The 22,424-nt window shown below is 42.0% G+C and overlaps 1 protein-coding gene across 1 annotated transcript; it reads left to right on the top strand.

Annotated features, from left to right (window-relative positions):
- Positions 1-22,115, top strand: SMTNL2 (smoothelin like 2). Its single transcript, XM_055721735.1, has 9 exons — positions 1-511; positions 8,319-8,406; positions 9,144-9,383; positions 10,379-10,432; positions 12,002-12,077; positions 14,115-14,285; positions 14,872-14,989; positions 16,342-16,493; positions 18,719-22,115. The coding sequence occupies exons 1-9, from the start codon at positions 107-109 to the stop codon at positions 18,843-18,845; spliced, it is 1,431 nt and encodes a 476-aa protein (XP_055577710.1). The 5' UTR covers positions 1-106; the 3' UTR covers positions 18,846-22,115.
- Positions 22,116-22,424: the final 309 nt, after the last annotated feature.

The raw sequence follows: 22,424 nt of genomic DNA, 5'->3' as shown, positions 1-22,424 counted from the left end.
CGGAGAGGCGGCGGCGGGAGGGGAGAAGGCCGGGCGTCCGCCGCCAGCGGCTCCCGAGCTTCCCCCCCCCCCACCCCCGCCTGCCGGGCCGCGCTCCGCGGGCGCCATGGCCGGCGAGGTCGAGGGCCGGCGCAGCCCGGAGGCGCAGAGCGTCTGCGAGGCGCTGGGGCGCTACGAGGACGCGCTGCGGGGCGCCGTGCGGGAGATCCACGTGGACATGCAGGTGTTCAAGCAGGGGGTGGGCCGGCAGGTGGAGGAGGTGCTGCGCCTCGCCAGTCCCCTGGCGGACACCGTCTCTGAGCTGCAGCAGGAGAACCGGCGCCTGCGGGCGCAGCTGGAGCGCCTGGCTCGGCAGGTGGAGGCCCTCGGCCGCTCGGCGGGGTTGCCGCAGGAGTGGGTGGACGAGGCGGCGGGGAGCCCCCCAGCCGCGGGGCCCGGCTCCCCGGGGCAGGGTCCCACCGGCGGCAGGTTCTCCAACCGTACCAAGCTAGCGGTCGCTGGCCGGAGCCAAGTAAGTTCTGGCGGTGGGAGGGAGGGAGGGAGGGAGGGCAAAGAGGGTGCATGAGCGGATGTTTTGCTGGTGTTGCCAGGCTCTGCAAGCGCTTAGGGACGCGGGGCTGCTTCTGCAGTGCAGGGTAAATGGGCTTTTGGGAGGCTCTCTGAGAAATGGTCTTGGTCCTGACACTCCAGACTGTGGCACTGCGTGCTCAAACTAGGACCCTGGTTAGAGCGGCAGCAACTTGTCAGTTCAGTGTGGTTAGAAGTAAGAAGAGAAGCTGAGGCAGCCTCAGCTATCGACATACATATGTGTGTAAATATCTGCGTATCCTTTCTGGACTCGATTCAGGGGGATCTGTGTGCCAGCAATGTTGTTTGCTGGTTGCCAAACTCGTAGAGAACAGCTCAGCATACAGCAGGCAGTAGCATGTTTTCCTAAGACAGTGACTTGGCATCCTGCAGTGAGACAGTTTTGCTGCACAACACTGTCATGCACTGCTGCAGCTCATCCCGAGAGCTGGGCCTCACTCAAGCTTAGTTTTTTGTACTTGTACAAAAAAAAAACCAAACCAAAAACAACTGTACTTGTACGCAAGTACAGTCTCCATGACATTCCTCCCAGTGATGAAACTCTTTTCTGTTGCATAGTGGAGCCTTGTAATTCATTGCATGGAAACCTGTTAGTAGGAATCTCATCTGGCACTGACATATTTTGTGTAGTCCTTTTTCTGTGCATTGAGCTCTGTGGAAAGAGTTGAGAGCTCTTGTGCAGTCCTTGACACCAGGAGGTGGCTGCCAGACAGTACACCGTGATTCAGTCACATAAAATTTCTTGGCTTCCAGAGATGACAGCCTGCTTCATATAATCTTGGTTGAGCCATGTCTTAAGGGGTCTTTAAGACTGCTGGAGCATGAAAAGCTGGTCTGTGGTCTATCCAGGTTTTGGGGGTGGAAAATAAAAGCTTGGAAATGAAATTCACTCAAAGTTAAATTGGTGGGAAGGAGCAGAGTCTGTACTGCATTCCAGCCCTTTTCATTCCTACTGACTCAAGAATAGGCTCCCCGCAGCTGGGCAAGCAAAAAGGTAAAGCTGCTGCTTGATGCATTATTCCAATACAGTCATGGCAACTGCTGCCTTTTCCCCCCTGTGTCAAAGGTAAGCGGCATACACCCAACTTTCACATCTGTTCCTTTTTGTTCCACGGAGCCATCTGCACTCTTTCGTATTGCAAGGAACAGCTGAGCTGAGCAACATGGGAGGGGCAAGGGGCTGTGGTCCTTCACACCACCTCACCTGCTCCATCACCACTGCCTACACTGTAGTGTGTGCTGAACGGTCTGTGAAAAGTTTTGAGTCGAGGTTATGGCAATATTCAGCCTTATGTGTCGGTCTGCGTTAAAGCACAGAATGAACTTTTGTTTCCATTGGAACCTTCCTGCTTTGCTTTGAGGATTCAGGGAAGATCACACAAGTACTGCTAGTTCTTCGGTGCCCTCCCAGCAATTTTCCCCGGAAGGCTGGACAACTTCCCTAGTTAGTATAGCTGACTGAGAAGGAATTTCACTACTGAGAATCACAGGAGATGCGGCTAGAGCTACACGCACCAAATGCATATGGTGAAAACATGATTTTCTAAGTAAGGCTCTGATGTGGCTGTGCTCAAATGGCTAAAGAGCAAGCCTTGGTTGCTATGTCGGTCACCCAGATTCTCTGTAATGGAGAAAGTGTTCCCTCAGTTGCTTGCAATTTCTGGTTATGTGACTAGAACACTTGAAACAGAGTACCATAAGTGATAGCGTATGTTTTCAGATAAACGAGTACCTGGTGACACTTCTAGCCTTAGTAAATGCTTCCATAAGCGTGAAATATGAGGAACAAATAATACTGATGTGGAAATGGTAGCATATCGAGATGTGCTCTTTTGCTCTGGAAAAAAAATTATTGGTTTAATTCCTTTTTACTGTGTGGTTGATGCAGCCTTTATCCCCATAAAAGGCTGTTGCCTTCAACATTTCTAGCGAAATACTTGGGATAAGAGTTAAGACTATCTTTTGCAGGCTGGATATTGGAGATTCTGAGCATCTTCAGTATCTGAACCATTATTGTCTAATATTGCTAGATTATTTTTCAAGGTAATTTGATTGAAAAAAGTGAAGCCAGGGTGTTCCAGGCATAGTTCAGAAGTAAGTACGCAAATCTCCTTTTAATTCTAATTTTCAGGGAATCTCTGCAATGCTGTCCTTGAAATCTGGTATATAAGAGTCTCAAGTGCTGATTTAGGTGGAATTTTAAACAGCCATTAGCCACTGTGATTTGGAGGCGAGTCTTTCTGGTATTTTGATGCCAGACTTTAATTTGGTGCTCTAACCAGGCCAGAATCTGAGAGCTGCTTTTGCGAAGGTGGAAAATAGGGTATGTTTGAAGAATTAATTTTAAAGCAGGATGCTGGAGCCATAGCTGCGCTGCTGAGGATTTATCCCTCACTGAACTGTTTGTTGCTGTTTGTCATCCTTTGCAGTCACTGAGGTCTTTCCTACCTGTCTGTGATTGCTGGAAAGGAAGAGTTTTGACCTTTTTTGTTGATCAGATCTTACATTTTGGCAGGAGCTTTATCACCTATGATCTTTCTGTAGTGTTTGCGGTTGAGTATGATGCCTTTGTGAACAGGGAGGACTAAAAACACTGTAAGGGTGTTCTGGTTTTATACTGTCAGAAGAGTTTTTTTACAATGTGGACAGACTGCTGCAGAGAACCTGCCTGCAGTGGTCCAAGCAGCAGAGAGACAAATAGCTGGCTGTGACCAGCCGGGAAGTTCTAAACAAATGTTACCCACTGATATCTCTCTGTGGTTACCATGGAACCCAGCAGTCGGTCAGCATGGGAGCAACTGCATAAGACATAATGACCTGGGATATACAGGCAGGGAGATTAAGTGATCCCGCAGTCACCTGATATTACATACTGTGATTCTAAACCTTCTCAATTCCTATATTTTATAAAGGAAGTCCAATGGTTCCATTTCTTCCTTATTGTTCTCTTACACTTCCTGCAAGTGTCCTTTTGGCATGGTCACCTGCCAGGGTTGCCTTGATCTTTATCTAGATTATTTTTGTTGTTGCTGTTTGTTTTGGTTTAATTCACTGTGACATAGCTGTGGGCACCTGCTGAAGCTGCTGTGGTAGAATCGTTCCCTGTTGTCCATTTTTATACAGCCTTGCTTCAAAAAAGGTTCTGCAGAAGTGCTTCTACTGTTTTACTTCAGAGATTACTCCTATGTGCAAAAGCTTTCCTAATAAGCTCATGGCATTCAAGGCTGCTTCTTCAAGCTGCAGGGTCAGTTACAGATAGAGAATACTTCTGTTATCTGATGGACAGTGGCTTTCTAGTAGAAGAATTAAATGTGGTGCACTTCTTGCTGGTGCCTAGCAGCCTTGTTTGCATTTCCTCACACCTTTCATCATTCTCCATTTGTGGTTTTTGGATGATCCTTTTACATGCAAGGAACAGTGTCAAATCTTGGCTTGTGGAAGTCGGTGATTTTGCTGTTCACCAAAGTGAAGCATCGATTTCATCTGACCTATGTAACAAGAGAGGGAGGTACCTCTCACAGATAAACAGCATTTCTAGATCCAATTATTTTTATCATGACCCTTTTAATAATTGGTGCTTTTATGGAAGACTTGGATGAGTGAGAGCTCTTATTTGAGAGAGAGGAATCTCATTTGTCTGTGATTCTAATCTCACGATCTGGTTCTTACTTTTTCTGAATGTGTGGGATTTTTCACTCCTGGGTTACAATATTTGCCTGTTTTATAGCAGCTTCCAGTTATGCATCTCCAAGGTCTAACTTCTTTGCAGTGAAGGAGGAATTCCAGCAGCCCTACAGCTATGGGAAGTGTTATTGCCCTGTATTACGTGGAAACTTCTGAGTTACAGAGATACTAGTTTTACAAACAAGCCTGAGTATATTAGTGTTAACTTTCTTTTCTTCAGCTTCACTGGTTCGTCATTGTGTTGTTGTTATGTGAGTTGTACAGATAAGTATTTCTCATTAAGCGTAGATAGAGGTACCTGTCACTCTGCTATTTACAGTCTATGTAGACAGCATTGACAGAAGAATTACCATTACACATGCGTTTGTCAGGAGCTTGGCATCTCCAAACAAAGTGGATTTTAAAGTACTGCAGCCTGACACTATTAAGTACATGGTAGAATCTGATCCTAGATTCTCCCAGTGTTAAATCAACACATGGGTCTTCCCCATCCTCCAGCCCGGTATCAGTTTCTTCCCCAGCACTGTTACCCAAATTGTGGTAATCAGGTTAGCATAAAATAAATGAATGCAGCATCTGTCACTGCATTAGGAAGCCACTGTAGGTGCTACGTGATCTTTGCAATGACCACGTCATTTGACTGTTCTGCTCCCTGTCCCCAGCTTATAAAGTAGACTCATGTTTACAGTCTACATAAGCATTCAAGACATTCCGGTCATAATGGCTGAAACGAGTGGCTAAACAGTTCGAACTGTATGCACGGGTACATTCTAGGGAGCTGCACTAGCTGTTCTTTACATTTCAGTTCTGGATATAGGCAATAATTGTTGACTAGGATGTCAATTACATTAAATACAGAAATAAAAGTTCTGAACCCCTGATTCTGCACGGTTTGTATAATTAATATTTGATGTACTTTTCTCAAGTTAATCCTGGCACCTACTGATAACTGAATTTACTCATGCATAGTACCACCTTCTTGACGGATGTAAGAGTTTCAAAATAATTTAATTTTCACAGATTAAAAGATAGGGATACAATGACACAGATCCAGTTTAGTGGCAGTAAAGTCAGACTGTGTGCATATGGAAGCATTCGCTGCAGGGATAGCAGGTGGTGTAAAAATGAAAAATATTTTTAATTACCAGGAGAGAAAAATGTTATTTTAAAGAAGTTGTTTCAGTGGTGTGTTGTGAAAACAGTTTGCAGACTGGCTTTGCAAAAGAACTAATTACTCCTTTAGGGCCTGAGCTGAGCAGCTGTCTAAGGAGCGTGGCTTTGTTGGATGTGATCTCTTCTGAAAACCTGTCTGTAATGAAGCCTATGAATGGGAGAGATCCCACAGGAATTGTGGGGCCCAGACAGCTGAATCATAGTGCTTTTGCTTGTTAGAAAGTTTTAGATGCTGGGAAACAGAAGTTTTGAACATCCCAACTTCCCCGATCTAGTTTACTTTCCTTTCTTTTTAAATAGAAGGATAGAGGAAAATTAAAATGAAGCAAACGTTCTCCTTGTTTGCATTGATATACTGAATTTCATTACAGATTTGATTTATAGGACTTGCAACTTACCTTAAGGCAGGCTAACAGAGTTGTGGAATGGACATTCTAACTCCCAGCTCTCTTACGTGCACCTGAGGCCTTTGCTGGGCATCAGTGGAAATATGGGGCCATAAGCAACGCTGTGCTAAAACAGGCGGTATGCATGGTTGGTTCCTTGAGTGGTGGTGGTGGGTTTTTTTTAAAAAACACAAACAGACAAAACCAAACCAGTGTCTCATGCATGGTAGTGGTAAAAAGACTAAGGAGTGTCTTGGCTCATCATGTAACCTCTGCACTCTCATCTAGCAGAGCATGTAAGTGCATATATAACCTCAGAAAGATCATTGACGTAGAAACTAGGCAGAGGAGTTAAATGAAACCACCTGGCTAGAAACCTTTACAAGTCTTTTCTTGAAAGTACCTCTTCCACATATTCAGGAAGTCTTCAATCCTCCTCTGAACTTTGTATTGTTTTGTTTGAAAATCTTATCCAAGTGATCCTATCTCTTCTCCTCACCTCTGGCACAGAAAAAATTGACATGAGAATCTGACCCCAGGCTAAAAAAATAGTATACAACCCAATATAATAAAATACACCATCCAAATTGAGCCTTAGAGACAGTTCACAGTATCTCAGTGTCTTGCTGCTGTTCCTCTCTGTGTTTTATTGTAATATTTCTTTGTAAGACACTTGCTTACAAGGCAGTAGGTTCCCATCCTGAAGTCAAGTTAATGGGGTTTTACCACATTTCAGTGGTTTCTCCAAATTATGCTGTAGTCTTGAAGAGCCTGGACACTGATTGTGATCTGAGAATGTAGGGCCCAACCTTAAAGTCAAGAGAAGGATTTTCCTCAGCTTTAGTAGTGTAGGCATGTAGCTCTTACGTAGCTCTACTATGTAAACCTGTGTGCCATTGAAGTCAGTTGGAGGCTGACCCTTAAATATCTAGGAGGATCAGAATCTAGGCCCACAACTTGGTGACAAAATTGGGTTTAGGCTGCCTTAACTGTAATCTAATAGTAGGTAACAAATTCTCAGCAAGATCTCAGACCATAGTTTTCAGGGTTGACTGGGATTTGTGCTTGAGGTAGTGACAGTTCTAGTGTCTCATGTAATGGATATTAAAACAGTCTGTAGTCTGCAACACCTAACAAGATTAAACACTTTTTAAAAAATCTCCAAGGTGCATTAACATTGTTGTCTGGTGTTCTTAATTAAGTTTGGATGAGTGTAAACAGGTACATGTAAAAAGCAGACAAGTTCCCAGAAACTGTTTTTGTTGATTTATCTTGATCACGTGGTTTCTGTATTTTACATAAGATACATTTTCCCACCCAATAAATATTGTAATAATTTACGATGAAGCTATGTCATAAATAAGTAAAATCAAACCACCAGTTTGCTCCATATTTCCTGTGTATGAAAAGCAGACAAACTAAGTTGTTACATGTATACAGCCTGCCTCTTTCCTTTTCTGTTATGTGCTGGTTTTTTTATACTTACCTGCAGTATGAAATCTTCTCCAGGATCTATCTTCAGTCAGTCTGTCTGAAGAAAGGAAAAAAAACCAAAAACACAAACACCAAAAAACACCAAGCCAAACCAAAACTTGCTTGGGTTGAGTTTATAAGTATTTTGGATTATGTTCATAATGGGACATGACAGATTTTTTTCCTTTATTTATTCATAACATTGGTGGCCAGTCTGTAGTTCAATACCTGTCTAGCATCAATTAAAACTTTTTCATGGATTTTGTGTTGGGGAATTTCACTCTACTTCTTGCATATACTGCTTCTTGGAATCTACATTTTTTTAATTGAAGTAATCATGTGTCTGTGAAGCAGTTTCTCCTTTCTTTAGTTTCTGCAGCCAAAAATCTCATAGTTCCTTGTGATTTGTTGCACGTGTGCATGCACACACACTCCCACCCCTCCAGACCAACAACAACAACAAAAAAAAATCCTTGGCTGAGTTTCCTGGAATAATATTGGCAAACATTATGGGAAAAATTGGTACTTTTCTCAGAAAAAAACCCCTATCCTTACAGAAGTTGCAGATTATAATGCAGCTCTAAAGTTCCGGGATCATACTTTACATAATGCTTTTACAATACATTATCTGAATGTCATTTTTTCTGCAGCAAACAAAAAAACCTACAGAGCATTAAGTATTTTATGGAATCTCAATCACTCTCGCCACTATTGTGCAGAGTCTTCTGTTTATTGCCTTCGCAGCAGATGGTGATACCTTCATCTGGCAAAAGTGGAAGACCCCTCCCCTCCTAGGTGCATGGGGTCTGAGGGCAAGTATGTGAAGATTGCTACAAGTCCTACATTGCCAGTGCTCAGTTTGCAGGTTGGCTCTTGAGAGTAGATGATTGTTCCCTTCTTGTCTTGTGGTCGCTAGCACAAGGAAGACCTGTTCTTGGCAGGAGTTTCTGGATGTTCTTCTAACTTTTGCTGCTGTTTGAAATTAACTGTCCTGTCTGTTGTGTGTTCTGACAGAGCGTAGACCTGGATGACCGCCACAAACCTGAGTTTAGAAGAGTTTTTAGTTCTTCCATCATTGAAAATGGGCATCAGTCTTCATCAGGTAGGAACAGGGCATAAGAAGTAGTGCTACTTATAAAACACCTGATCCTGGCAACCTTAGAGCAGCTGTCACACATTGGAAGCATTAGCGTCTTCTGTGGTTTTAGCATGGATACTGTACTGTGGCACTGATACCGTTGTAATTTATTTCCTAATTAGGAGTTTAACTTTCAAACTTTATTGTTAAGCATGCACTATGGCATTTCATAAATTAGAGACTATTGCTGTCATGTTATCTTGTAGCAGTAGTGATAATAAGGCCTGCTATTCTAGATGCCATTGTAGCCTTGCATCCTAAAACATTTTGCAAATTACCTGTCTGCTTCCATCATCCTTCAGTAGAGGAAGGACTTACTGTCTCCATTTTAGAGAAAACTGAGGCACACAGTGTTTCATAAAACCACAAACAAAACAAGAATGCTGCTTCCTACCCGTGGCAGGAGATCGGGGGCGGGGGCTGCACAGAGGAAGAGGAGGAGGTTACCAAATGCAGGTGCTAGTGGGTTGGTGATATGAAGAAGTTGTTCTTGCTGAGATTCATGTAGGACAGGTATGATCACTTACACTAGGGTTGTTCCTGCAGCATGCTGGAAATGGTATAATGTGCCACATGGAGAACTAGATGGAACAATGCCAGTGGCTTGGAAAATAAAGTTGTTGCATGCAAATTGGTTTGTAACTTTGTTGCAAATCTGCAACTAAATTTACTTCCTCTCTCCTTTTCCTTTTATTCACTAGGTCAGGCAAAAGTCTACCATGAACTGACCTCTCTTCATGCGTCAGACTCTTCTCCTGAAGCTCATGCCCCTGCAGTCACCTTACAGATGCCACACCTTCCTGTTACTGCAGTAACCAGGACATCAGAGAAGTTTTCAGGAGAGAACACCTGTTCAACAGGAACAACTAATGCATCTGCTGGCCTGCTGGGACAAAGCAAGAGCAAAAATGTGATGGCAGTGAAAACTTCCAACCAGTCAGGTAACAGAGACAAAAATAATTTGTTTGCTGAAGCTGTGTCCTATTTCTTTCCTTCAAGAAACTGGTGCTATGGGGATTGCCCTGGGACAGACCTAGTGTCAATTATGAAACCTTCTTCTATGTCTACATATACCATGGTGTATACATATATACCTGCCCCTGCTCTCCCCGGTCTGTTCCAGATATCCTTCCCCCTACCCCACTGGTCCATCCCTAAAATCGTTTCTCTTGGACACTGTGATTTAGACTGTTGTGGGTCCTAGGTGGAGTTTTAGGCTATAAGAACTTTTACTGCCTAATATAGTTGAGTTCATAGTGTAGCCTATCTTCTAGCACCGTTACTGAATAAGTATCTCTTCAATGTGGCCAGCTATTTTAATGAGATTTGCAGAAGCTTTTAGTGCTTTGAGACCCTTAGGCCCCTTGAGAAGTTAGGCAGGTACTTGGCTAATGGGTTCCACAGTCATTTGGAGGAAGGAATGGCCAACAGCAGACTGACACATATACACAAGTCAAGAGTGATTGCAGATTCTTACCTATATTTAAATTAAGTCTAACTAAAAAATCAGTCTCATTCATACTCAAGTCATTAATCTTTGAGCTGTATTTCATAGACATTTAGTGATAGTGAAATCAGTCTCATTCATACTCAAGTCATTAATCTTTGAGCTGTATTTCATAGACATTTAGTGATAGTGAAATCAGTCTCATTCATACTCAAGTCATTAATCTTTGAGCTGTATTTCATAGACATTTAGTGATAGTGAAATCAGTCTCATTCATACTCAAGTCATTAATCTTTGAGCTGTATTTCATAGACATTTAGTGATAGTGACACTTACAGATTAGATAATATGTATGGGTCAGAAATTAAAGAGAGACCGGATAGAATTGCCATCAAGAGACATTGGTTGCAGATTAATCAGATAAAAGCTGAAAGAATAATGCTAAGAATGTAGCATAGCCTTCTGTTGTATTTTTTTCTGCTGTTTCAGTGAAGACCTGGAATTCAAGTACGATGAGAACAATGAGTTCATCTGCCACTGGAGGTGAGTGTTCCTATCAGCATGTCCTTATGCAACACAAATGGAGAGGGATTCCGTGCTTCATGTCTGGGGGATTCAGATCTGAGCATGTAGTTCTGATTGGTAGGTACGTGGTAATATTGATATTGCTAACAAGACTTCATGCAGATTCAGTTTCCCGGGTAGCATGGGTACTTGTTCTGCTGTATCAGATTCTCAGTCACTTCAAAGTGAGGGGTGCTTATCCTTATTTACACAGTGGTAAACATGTGTACTGAGTAGGCAGTCTCTGCAGTGGAAACAATAGGTGCCAGAAAAGTGTGGCAGAACAGATTGAGTGGTGAAGATTTCAACTGCCCAAGTGAAAACTGGGACTGAACGCAAGGTAATGGCAGTTGGAAAGTGGTGGGCCCACCCTATGGATTTTGAAGCAAATTCTTTTGAGCCAAATAGCAACAAGTAGTCTTCACATATGAATGTGTCAAAGGACAAAATGCCTTAAGGATTTTTGATTTCAGTCAGAATAGATTAATTGAGCTCTATCCAATAGTACTTTGATGTCACCATGCTGTTACTGTCTACACAATGTACTGGCATTTCACAGTGGTCTTAAGTGTCAGTTTAGCAAAGATGTAGCTCATCCAGAACAGTGATCACACTCCTCCTCAGCTTAAAACCTCTGAGATTTGCACAAATATCTGGCAGTTGTTTGTGGTCCCAAAGTTGTCACATCTGCATGCTGGCATTTACCAGGGTGTTTCACGTGAGAAGTCTAGTTGATCTGGATCCTTTCTATAAGCAGTGGGGAGAGTTCAGCATTTTCAGAGAGTGATTTGGACAGTGATTTTGTTACAAAGATGCCAGTTTTTCTTTGTGTATAGAAGGAGCCTTCAGTAAATGAGCTGCTGGCTTATGCACCAAGTTTTGGCTTTAGTGTGTTAAAACTGGGCAGGCCACTCTTGTTCTGCATTTACAGAGGATAGCTGGAGTCCAGAGCTAGGTTCTTAAGAGGCAAAGCACGAAAGGTAGAACCATAGGGGTGGGGGGAGGAAGATGCAAAGTTGGTTTTAAGCCACCTTTGCAACTTTTGGAGTCTGTTCTTCTTTATGAACCATAATGTTTCCTAGTGGAAATTAGGTACTTTAAATTATGCTCTCAGTCATGGCAGACTTCCCAAGTCTCCTTACATCTGCCAGAATGACTGCTGCAAGCTGAGCTGTAGCACCATTTCTTCCTTTCACTGAAATGTCTGTGGCAGTGTGCCCTCCTCTGAGGTCTGCACAAGGCCCTGAAATTTTCCAGCCTTCCCAATGCAATTTTACCAAAGGCATCCTCTTACAGCCTTTTCTGCTATGTTTACACCACCCTTGCTGCAGTGCAGCAATTTTGCAGCGGGATTGAACCCCTGGGAAAATCCCTTCCCAGCTTGTTAGCTCATACTGGAAGTTAGAACAGAGGCCTGCAGCATTTCGCTATGGTGAGTAAAAATCAGTGTGTGGCTATCTGTCAGGAAATGGTTTGAAAACATACTGAGGAAAGGAGATAAAAGAAGTTTCTGCCCTGACGCATCTTGTCTTTCCTGCTTTTATACAGAGAATGCCACTTCTGTCACTAAGTCTGTCTCAACTGTGAGCTATGGAATGAGTAGTGGAACCAAAATGAGTGAAAGGTATGCATTTTTATTGACATTTTCTTAGGCTGTTGTGGTCAGTATAGTCTCAAAGGACAGGTGTTCTGCTGGCTTGGAGAACAGATGCTGTACTTTAAGCACTGGATGTATAATTGTACATTAATCTACTTGCCCTATTATGTTACATTAACCTCGGTAATACATTTAATGGATGTACTATGTCCAACAACGTGCAAATGGGCATATGCCTCTTAATCACACTTCTGCTTTCAGGGAATAACAGCCAGTAACTACTAGAATAATCACACTACCTGAACTAAAACCGTCCTAGTGATGTACCGTATGTAGTTATTTCTGTTCAACATGGTAGTGCTTGAATACATACCCTGAATGGTCTCAGGTTGTACAGGTCCTCATTTCTAGCTGTACCTGTAGCTGACACAGCAGGTTCTCTATTGATCATACTTCTCACATGAAATCAGCAACGTGCCACATGTAAGATCCTCTATGTCTAGCTTCAGGACCATTCATTCCCCTTAAACCCCTGGCCTGACTTGCTCTTTTGTGCCTCTGGTTCTTGTAGCAGGGCCATATCTTGGTTGATCCTCATGCCTTTCTTTTCACAAGGTGTCTGGTAGGCTGTATAAATAAGCGTCTCACCTGTGATCATGGCATTGGATAGCCTTAGCACTTTTTGTTCCCCTTTTTTGGGGGGGAGGTGGGGGGCTTCTTCAGGCTGCCCCTCCAGGCCACAGAACAGATGGGTCCCAGGTGCAGTATTTTAAGCCTGTTAAAGGTTGTGAACTTTCCTGAGGGCTATAGTGGAACTGAGATGGGAAGGGATAAAAATCATCTGCAGAGCAGTTTAAAGCAGACCTAATTGTGGGTTTCTGCATTGTTACGGTGTTAGTAAAACTCTCAGTGCCAGCGGTAGATTTTTGTTAGGAGGAGCAAGTTGTCAAGTACTTTAGAATCACTTTTAAAAAATACTCAGCTGTGTTGAATTTGTACTTCGGGTTTATTTTTGGGAACCAACATATGACTGCTGTCAGATATCCTTAATTTGGCTAGCCAAGAGTTTAGTTTGGAGAAAAATGCCTTGCTGAGGACTACTACACGTTCTTGATTAACTCAGAGTCACGGTTGCTTAGTGTAGGATTACATGGTATCACAATTACTACCGGTAGGTATATCGAGGCATCCTCAGCATGCAAAATATCCATCAAGGAAAATGGGAGGGCAGCCGATTTAAATATCTTAAATTGGGCTTGCATCTGCCTTGAAAAGTATCCCAAATTTGGCATTACATTTCTTCTGAATTAGTTCCAACATCAGCATTTCAGTATTTGAATCGTGAACCACTAAGCAGCCTAGAGAACTTGCTCTCGGATCTGACCTACATCTGTACCAGAAATGAATGTGTAATACTGATGTCATTGCTCTTTGCCTCAGTTTTCCCATCTCTGTCACAGGCGACATTTCCAAGTGGCTTACATCATTAATGCTGGTGAAGTGGTTTATGGCTCAAACAAACACACATTAAAGCCAAATCACAGCACTGTACTAGATACTAAGAAAATCAACTCCATCTCAGCCGAAACCAGGACAAATCCTATATTTCTCAATCATATTACCAGCCTGTGGTCAGTGAAGCAACACTGACATGAGCTCAGGAACTCCTAAAGTTCCATTTTACCCTTCAGGAACCCCAAAGCTGGAAATTAAAGGGATTTAGTGCTCCTGTTTGGCCACAACTTGTTTATTTTTTCTTTTTTTTCTTTTTTTCTTTTTTCTTAAAGGTGTTTAGTTGTTCTTATGCTCAGTGCTATGAAGCATTCGTGACGTGTCCAGCTATATTTCATTTGTAAAAGTACCTTAGACTCTTCTATACTTAAGTGCTGTTGTCAATAAAATTTTGACTTTTACTTAAATGGCTTTTGACTCATACAGGTCCTCTTGAAACAGATGTTCTGGAGGTTTGGAGTATGCAACAGTGGGACCTTTATGCGGACTCCAGGCACTGCAGAGAGCTACTTTTCTGTTTAACCACATACTTTTCATGTTATGTTTTTCCAGTGCCACTGACAGTCACTGTGATGTGACCCCCAGCTCTCACTCCTCTCCTCCCACTGTACATCGCCGAGTTGAAAGGAGGCGAGAACTGGTGCGGTCTCAGACGCTCCCACGGACTACAGGAGCACTGGCCAGGAAGGCACTTCTTGAGAAATTCGAACAGGATGGTGGGAAGTACGTCATACCCCTTGTCTCTGAACTGGGTTTGTTAATGGGAAACTAGTTGGTCAGTTATTGCCAGCAGAGGACAAGCCAGAGACAGCTGGGTGGGAGGACTCTCTCAATGTAGGATTTTGAGCTAAGGGACAATATTGAGGTCATGTATAGCTTCACTGACTTTGCAGACTGAGCCCTGAAAATTTGTAGCTACAGATTCCTCTGGCTTTGGAGTTGTTTAGCTGAAGAAGCAGGTGCCTTTTATCAGGAAAGAGTGCTGTGAAAGCTGCCTTCTCCATCACTATAAGAGACTGGGAATATAGTGACTTTCTGTTGCTATTCATGAAGGACCAAAGGCCTGGACTGTTCTTTATGCACCATGATGGGGGTATGATTTAAATAGAAGAGGGCTTGGAATCCTAGGCTTTAGTGAAATGAAAATGAGTTTTTCTTGCAGGGCCAACAAGTTGAAGTTTCAACAACGTGTTTCTCAAATATCACCTGTACAGGGGCTGACCTGGGCAAGGTTGCATAGATGTTGCTGACAAGTAGGTTTAAGTTTTTCTAGAATGTAATTTAATCTGGTCTCTGTTAAATTTTCCAGAGGAAAAGGAGAATCCAGACCTAAGCTGAAGAGGTCGCAGAGTTTCGGGGTTGCCAGCGCTAGCAGCATTAAACAAATTCTGTTAGACTGGTGTCGCTCAAAAACCATAGGATACAAGGTGAAGACGTGCTAGCACTTTCAGCGCTTTCTTTTTCCGGAGAATTTGCCAACAAGGCATACTTAAAAGTGAATGTAAAACATGCTAGACAATGAGTTATCTTCTTCAAGGTCATCAGGTTTTGTGCGGATAATGCAAATATCATGGCTTGCATGGGCAGCACTTCAAGACAATCAAGGATTGCATGAGTGAGATTTTGTATGTCTGTCGAAGCAACGCATTGGTGTTTGTCTGAAAGCCTACATTTTTGTGCTATGGATACAGACTTCAGTATACACCCATACATTTTTTTTCTTAGTTGCAGGCTGTGACTTTTGCATTCTCATTATATATGGAAGGATCTGAAAAACACTTTGCTAGTACATGGAGACTACGGCCTTTCTGCTACACAGCAGGCCAAAGTATTCTCTACTGGTCTTAGACATGTGAATTTGTAGTAGGTGGTTGAAGCTGAATTACACGGTGTTAGTGAGCTAATTTCTATGAGGTAACACCAGTGTAGCTAAAAGAATTCAGCACTTCAGATTTTAGTCATATTACCTGGCCTTAAACTGCAATTACCAAAGCAATTTCCAGGTGAAAGAAATTTTTTTCTAGGTTTTTTTGTGTATGTGCACGTGTAATATGTTTTTCAACGTTACTGTAAAATTTGTATTGTTGAACTCTTATAGTATACATAAGCAGAACTATTGAAAATTACTGTTAGTTGCTTACCAGAAAAGCTGGGGCTTGAACTTTTGTATGATGGGAAGGCAAGAATGAAACAAGAGCCCAATTATGTTTCTTTTCACTGTGGCAGTTGGTAACAGTAAGCATTTGTTCTAAGAACTGGGTTTTGAAGTAGGTGTTATTCTTCCTGTATTTCTACCTATCTATGTAAACAGGCATTGAGTTGGGCCTTACTGAAAAGCAAAGCAAGCAAGTGTAGTTTTTATCTAGTGTTATGCACAGCCACAAAATGAACCGTTCTTCAATTATAAATATTTCATAGGGATAAGCAGTGTCCTTAGTTTCTGCAGATACTGAGCTGGTGTGTTGGGCCTGCTCCAGAGCTTGCTGATGTTGACAACATTCTTCCCAGTATTTGCAGCAAGGTTTTGGATCAGGGACCTTGGCTGTGTGTCTGCTTTGCATTTGGGCATTTTGGGCAAAAGGCTTTCATTGCTGAGCATGCCTTTTTTTTCTCAGAATATGAATAATGTAATGGATATACAAAGTGGGGAAGAAAAACATAAAGCCTGTGCTCTGTTGCTTTGGTTAGCGCAAGAGGACAGAAAACTGCAGAGAGCAAAAGCAGCTCTCTTCCCTGTTCCCCTGTGCTGCATTAACATGTGTGTTTTTCATCTTGACAGCACATTGATCTCCAGAACTTCTCCTCAAGCTGGAATGATGGGATGGCATTCTGTGCTCTTGTGCATTCTTTCTTTCCTGAGGCTTTTGATTATAATAAGCTCGACCCAGCTAATCGCAAGCAGAACTTTGAGCTGGCCTTCACCATGGCTGAGTGAGTATCACTTTAGATCTTTGTGAAGTGCTTCCAGTTAAGTCTAATGTGGCTGGGGAGCAGTGAAGAGTATAATCATTCTTCTTGTAGATCCTATATCACTACATGTCATGCCAAAAAAGATAATAAAGGTATGCGTAGAGAATCCGTAGAACAGGAGACTTGGCAGTCTGTAATCACTGGTCATTTCCCCAGGCACAGGATAATTCACTGGAGTTCAATGTTCAGATCTTTCACAGTCTTCAGGCAGTACTTGAATTCTGCTTTCCCACCTCTCTGATGCTCACCAGCCTTAGCACTGGCACACTAAAGATGATAAATCAGCCTCTTGAGTTATGCTTGGACTGAAGAGGAAAAAGCCCTACTTCTGTGTTTGGGGTTTTTTTGTCTTTTTTTTTTTTTTTTAATTTTGTTCTTGAAGTAATTATTCTTAATGAATTTGCCGTTATCAATCATAAAAAAGAAATGTGAGTTCATAGAGCATATAAGGCATCCACTGTTTACTGACAGTCCATAGGAACTGGACATACAACTTGTAGTTTCTTAGCCAGTCCTACCTGCTTGATACCCAGTTTGAATTTGAGGCATGTTAATACATCCATCCAGTCTGTATGGAAAAACCATGACCCCTGAATGGCAGGGAGCAAGTCGAGTAACTTTTGGAATTGGGTTTTGTGGGAGCGTTCACCTCTGTCTGTACATTTCTTTGGCCAAACAAGAATGAAGGTTGAATTCAGCATACGCAGAGTTAGATTAAGGCTTCCCAATCTCTCAACCTGGTAACCACATTTTTTGTAAAGCAGACAGAGCTAATACCCTCAGTCACACTGTCCTGATCCTTTTTGATGCAGCATACAAGGCAATTAAATGATAACTTGTTAAAGTCATTATGAGTGTGAACTTGTCAGCTAGAAATAGTAACTTTTTTGACCCAGTATCAATAATGATTCTTACTTGCTGTTTTGTTTGACTTGTGTAACGGTAAGAACACTCCATGTGGTATGCAGCTGGGTTTAGTATGCTTTTTCCAAATACTAACAGGATGTGGGAATACCTGGCTGCAGTTTCCTGCAGCTTCTGATACAGCTTCAAACACTGGTACCACCGTGCTGAAGCTCTGGGGTTCTGTCAGAACTTTTTTTTTTTCTTTAATTAAAGCAATAACTTACAGAACTGGATTTGCCATTCCACAGAAAAACTTTGAAAAATCTTAGCGTAATGTTGGCTCTCGTTATTACAGCCCCTAGCAAAGGAAGTCATTTAGGAATTACAAGGGTTTTATACACACACGCATATATATGTATGTTGTTGCTTGTCAGTGAGTTGAAGGAGATTCTGTGGTACTTTTAGGTAGCTGATCTCTAAAGTAAAATTATCTACAACTCTCAAAGGAAAGTCGCAGTGTTTTTCTATCTCAGTTTTTATGTATAAGAGTAAGTACAGCAGAGAACAGAAGACAGCATGCATACAACAGTAAGAAATGTTAGGTAAGAGGTATCTACAGAAATGACTACTTCATAGCTCTGATTGCCTTTAAACTAGCTGTTCTCATCTAGTGCCAGAAAAGGCTATTCTCTCAGTTGCTGCTCTTCACTTGCATGCAAGTGCTGCTGATCAAACTGCTTCCTGCCCTTGTGATTTTTCATCTTAGGTCTCAGCAGACCTATTCCTTTCTGCTGGTCCAGATCTATCAGGCTCCAGTTCTCCAATGTGATCATCTGAGATCACGCACACCTTGAAGATACGGGGGTGCTGAAGAAACAGTCCACAGCCACATGGGTCTTCATTGGCACATCTCATCTCTTCTCATTTTTTTCCATTCTTTTGGAGCATCATTTATAATCACTCATGATTCGCAAACTCGCACAGCCCTGCTTACTGAGGCTTGGGCAGAGGAACATGAGATTGGACTACATGCTACAGATACAAGGGATGTGAATGGCAATCGGTGGGAAAAAAACCCAAAACCTGATCCAAAACAGGGCTTTGGATCAGATCCCACTATAGAGGAAGAGAGAGAAAGGACAGGAATATTCCATGATCACAAAAATAACTATCTCCAACCTGAGCTTGACTCACTTTAAAATGAAATATTGCTGGTAAACCTCAGGATTTCTTAAATGCCTCCGTGCTGCTCAAATCAGAGCAGCAAATGAATCTTGGAAGTAGATACAGGCCCCAGACTTAACTCTTGATTTGCTTTATCTGTTTTAATATTACTACAGGAAAATGGCTCACTGCGACCGTCTGATAGAAGTGGATGATATGATGGTGATGGGTCACAAGCCAGATCCCATGTGTGTCTTTACCTATGTCCAGTCTCTATACAATCATCTGCGATGCTTTGAATAAAGCCTCTCCAGCCAGAAGGGTCAAGTACGGTATGCTAATGGGGAAAGTGACATTTTGCAAACGGAATGCAGTGTTATTTCTTGCTTTTTTACTGTCCCTTTGCTTACATTCAGCTGCGTGGCTGAAGTGTTGCTGAGCAGTGCCCCGAAGTGTTGATCACATCAGCATGTCAGTAATACAGAAATAGGTTTGAAAAACACGAAAAAAACCCATAGGGAAAGTCAAATGCTGTCACTTTGGTTCTAGTAGTAGGTTGGATTTTTAATATTCTTGTGTTTGAAGATCACAGGAAGCTTATTTGCTGCTTCTGCCTCTGTTAGGCTGGGGACACAGTTTTATGTAGCGACAGGTAACTCTGCTATGAAGATGTTCCCTCTTATAATGCAGGTAAAATTCCAGAAGACAGCACCTTCAATTCCCCTTTTCTGAGCGTAGCACAAAAGAAATAGCAGACTGACAAGGAAAATTCTGTTAGCAAATAATAACCTGGAGAACTTGACCAGTAGGGCAATATTGCCTCTCCTCCAACCCTAACGCCTAACTTCATACATGCGTGCAGGCAGACACATCAAACAGGCATTGTTCTGTTCTCTTAAAGCAGAAAGAGAACATGGCCTCTTACCTGCTGACTGGGGCAACAGATAACTACTATGTTACACAACAGTGTGTGTCTGTAATGGTCAAATTTAAAGTGATTTACTTAGAGGCTTGAAGCCCGTACTGGGGGTCAAGGATTAGTTTCTTGATCGTGAAGAACAGCAAGAGCTGGGGCTGTTCTGTACATGAGATTGTGTGTTTGCATGACTTAGTATTACCGGAAAGGGGGTAGCTAGGAAGGTACAAAATACTCTGAACAGTTGTAATAGATGCAAGACTGTAGCGCACTTTGACCTGGACTCTTAGGGAGACCATCTCCAGTGTGGACAGGAATTAAGTCTTTACAGCTTGCTCGGTCCTCATGCTGACTCTGAGGTGGACAGGCGGTGTGTCAGAGAAGTATGAAAGGTTTGGGAGTTTTGAAATGCCTTGGACTAGTTTCCATTTTCAGTTAAATCAGCATTAAAACCACAACACGGTGGGATTATTCCAGGTTCGCTGGGCAAAAAGGTCATGTGTCACCCTTTCTTGTTTTCTCTTTGATAAATCAACAGAGCTTTGTTTTCACAGTGAATGTTAAAACCAAAACCACTAAAAAAAGCCTGCTTTTTAAAAAAAAGCCTTTTAAAATTATTTCTTTCCTAAGAATGGGCTTTTAGAAAGTAAAAACTGAAAGCTGCGAGCTGTCTGCTCATGCTAGAGAATTTTAACCTGCATTTGTGCTTTTTGTAGATATTTATAAAGATTACTTTGGTTCTGTATTGATGAACATTTATAATAAAATATGTCAAATGCTTTTCAGATTTACTGCTGCTCTTTAGAATCAAGTGACAGATAACAGAGTAAAATCGGTGAAAAGAACCCAGAGCTTTTGCTTAGAAGATTTTTTTTGTGCTAGTTATGATATTGTGTGCTCTGAATTTCAGTTTAAAAAAGTACAGAAGTTTGGTAGCATTTGGAATAAGATTTTAGTTCAGCCTCCTTTTCTAGTGAAGTTCACTTAAGAAACCATGAATGAAGCAACCACTTTGTTAGCAGTCTCAGAAAAAACCAAAACAAACCACCAAACAGGGTAAGTTGAAAATGGTAAAGTACAAGTTAACTGCTGAAGGTCTGGATCATCGAGTTCAATTTGAAGTGTAGACAGGCTGTTGCTACGCTACCATGGAAACATTATGAAAGACTTCTAAATACACATCTTAATGTAAGTATCTGAAAGATACTTGGTCAAACTAGCAGGATCCTTGGTATTGCTCATCTCACAGCTTTAAAGCAAGTAGATGGAAGTTGGGTGTGTGTTTGTCATATGACTGCTGTAGTCTTCAGTTTTTTACTTTGTCTTGAATTACCATAATTCTGAGGGGTAAGTGTGCACCTGTTGCTTCACCAGATACACTGTAAGGGTAGACACACTGTGCTTGTGTTTTGGAGAAGTGATTACAGTAAGCACGATAAAGACATCTGTCCACCGCTTAGGCATATTTATATTCTTACAGCAGAATACTTTTCATTAACTAACAGAGCCAGGTGCTATCATAGCTACAAGAGGGGCAATGCTGGCTTTATACATCACAGTCCTTTACAGTCCCAGTTCATGGATGATTTTCCTGTGTGATGTGAGTGCTAAAGACATAGGTAAGTGTTTGGCCAATTTAGGCCTAGTAGCCAATAATTAAATAAAGGAAGTTTTATACAGTAAAATTATTGCCAATTCACCAGAGGAAGTTTACATCCTTCCTGTAATTTAGCTTGTTTTCACAGCTACCCAGAAGCTATTTGTACAGGTTTTCTAAAGTCTTCTCACTTCAGAGGTGGTGGTGAAGATACTGTGAAAGGGTTAAGGCCCTGAAACCAAGGAAGGTGTTGTGAGTACCTTAGGTACTTGGTTCAACAAAGAGGCTCTGGATGGTTGTAAAAAACGGGGGGACCAGGATAATCTCATGGTAGACAACTCAGTCTTGAGAACCCGTACACAGGACCACAGAGATAAGAAAGTTTTAAGGGAATGGCAACAATAGCCTTGAAGGATATGGTCTACTGATCCCAGAACTGAGTTTGCACAGAAGTAAAGGTCAATCGCATGCACAGTGAAGAAGACTACAAGCCTTCCGGCCACTCAGAGACCACCGGGGAAGATGACTGCACAGGTGGACCAGACATTTGCATATATTGAGTTCCAGGAACCCTCATGAGTTCTCTGAAATCTTATGAATATATATAACTTTGTGGTATATGATCTCTAAAGGTTTGCCAGATTGTTGGAGCACTTCCGGTGCAGCTATGCCCAGTGCAACCCCAGCGCTGCACTAAAGAATAGCTTACTTAATTAGCAGTCTGCTGTTACTGAGTTTTATTACATTGGCCTCCTTACCCAGCTGCAACTAGCTTCCCGCTGTGTGAGGTTAGAGAGCAAGGAGGTTTGGATGCTGCTGATCTTTATATCAATACCTGGTACTTGCCAGCAAACTTAATAGCAGGCGAGTGGAAGACTGTAAGGTGATTGTAACTGCGGTGGTTTGCTTCTAAGAAGAAGGAGGAGATGGAGATGTTGCTATGACATAATTTTAGAAAAGCCTACAGCTTTGTGCATTAAGAGTCTGATCTACGTGAATAACTTCAACTACTAGATTGTATGATTAAACTGAAATTAAAGTATGTAATATGTGCCCCCTGCTGGATTTTCTTAGTATTTTTAGTTTTAAAATGCAGAGAGGGTGTGTACGTAAGACAGTAAATGTGTTTGGCATGAGTGATAAGAGAACATATATTAAATCAGCAAGTATATGTTTTACACAGATGGACTGTTTCCTGGCTTTTCTAATGTTTCTGCGCTGTATCTAAAATTCAGTACTATCTAAGGTGGTTTACTGGCAACTTGATCCTCATTTTAAAGGCTAGATCAATGTGTTCTGTGCAAGATTTTCAAAGTAATCTCAGCAGCGACATCACCTACTTTTTAAAATTACATTTGCATGTAGCTTC

The sequence above is a fragment of the Falco cherrug genome, chromosome 1 (genome assembly GCF_023634085.1).
Source record: "Falco cherrug isolate bFalChe1 chromosome 1, bFalChe1.pri, whole genome shotgun sequence".
NCBI classification, from domain to species: Eukaryota; Metazoa; Chordata; class Aves; order Falconiformes; family Falconidae; genus Falco; species Falco cherrug.
Note: the sequence above shows the minus strand (reverse complement) of the source record. Positions and strands in the feature narration are given on the sequence as shown.

Coding starts and splice junctions, on each gene's coding strand:
- SMTNL2 (XM_055721735.1), top strand. CDS start 107: ATGGCCGGCGAGGTCGAGGGCCGGCGCAGCCCGGAGGCGCAGAGCGTC. Junction 8,407..9,143: donor TGGGCATCAGTCTTCATCAG/GTAGGAACAGGG, acceptor TTTATTCACTAG/GTCAGGCAAAAGTCTACCAT. Junction 14,990..16,341: donor CAAAAACCATAGGATACAAG/GTGAAGACGTGC, acceptor TCATCTTGACAG/CACATTGATCTCCAGAACTT.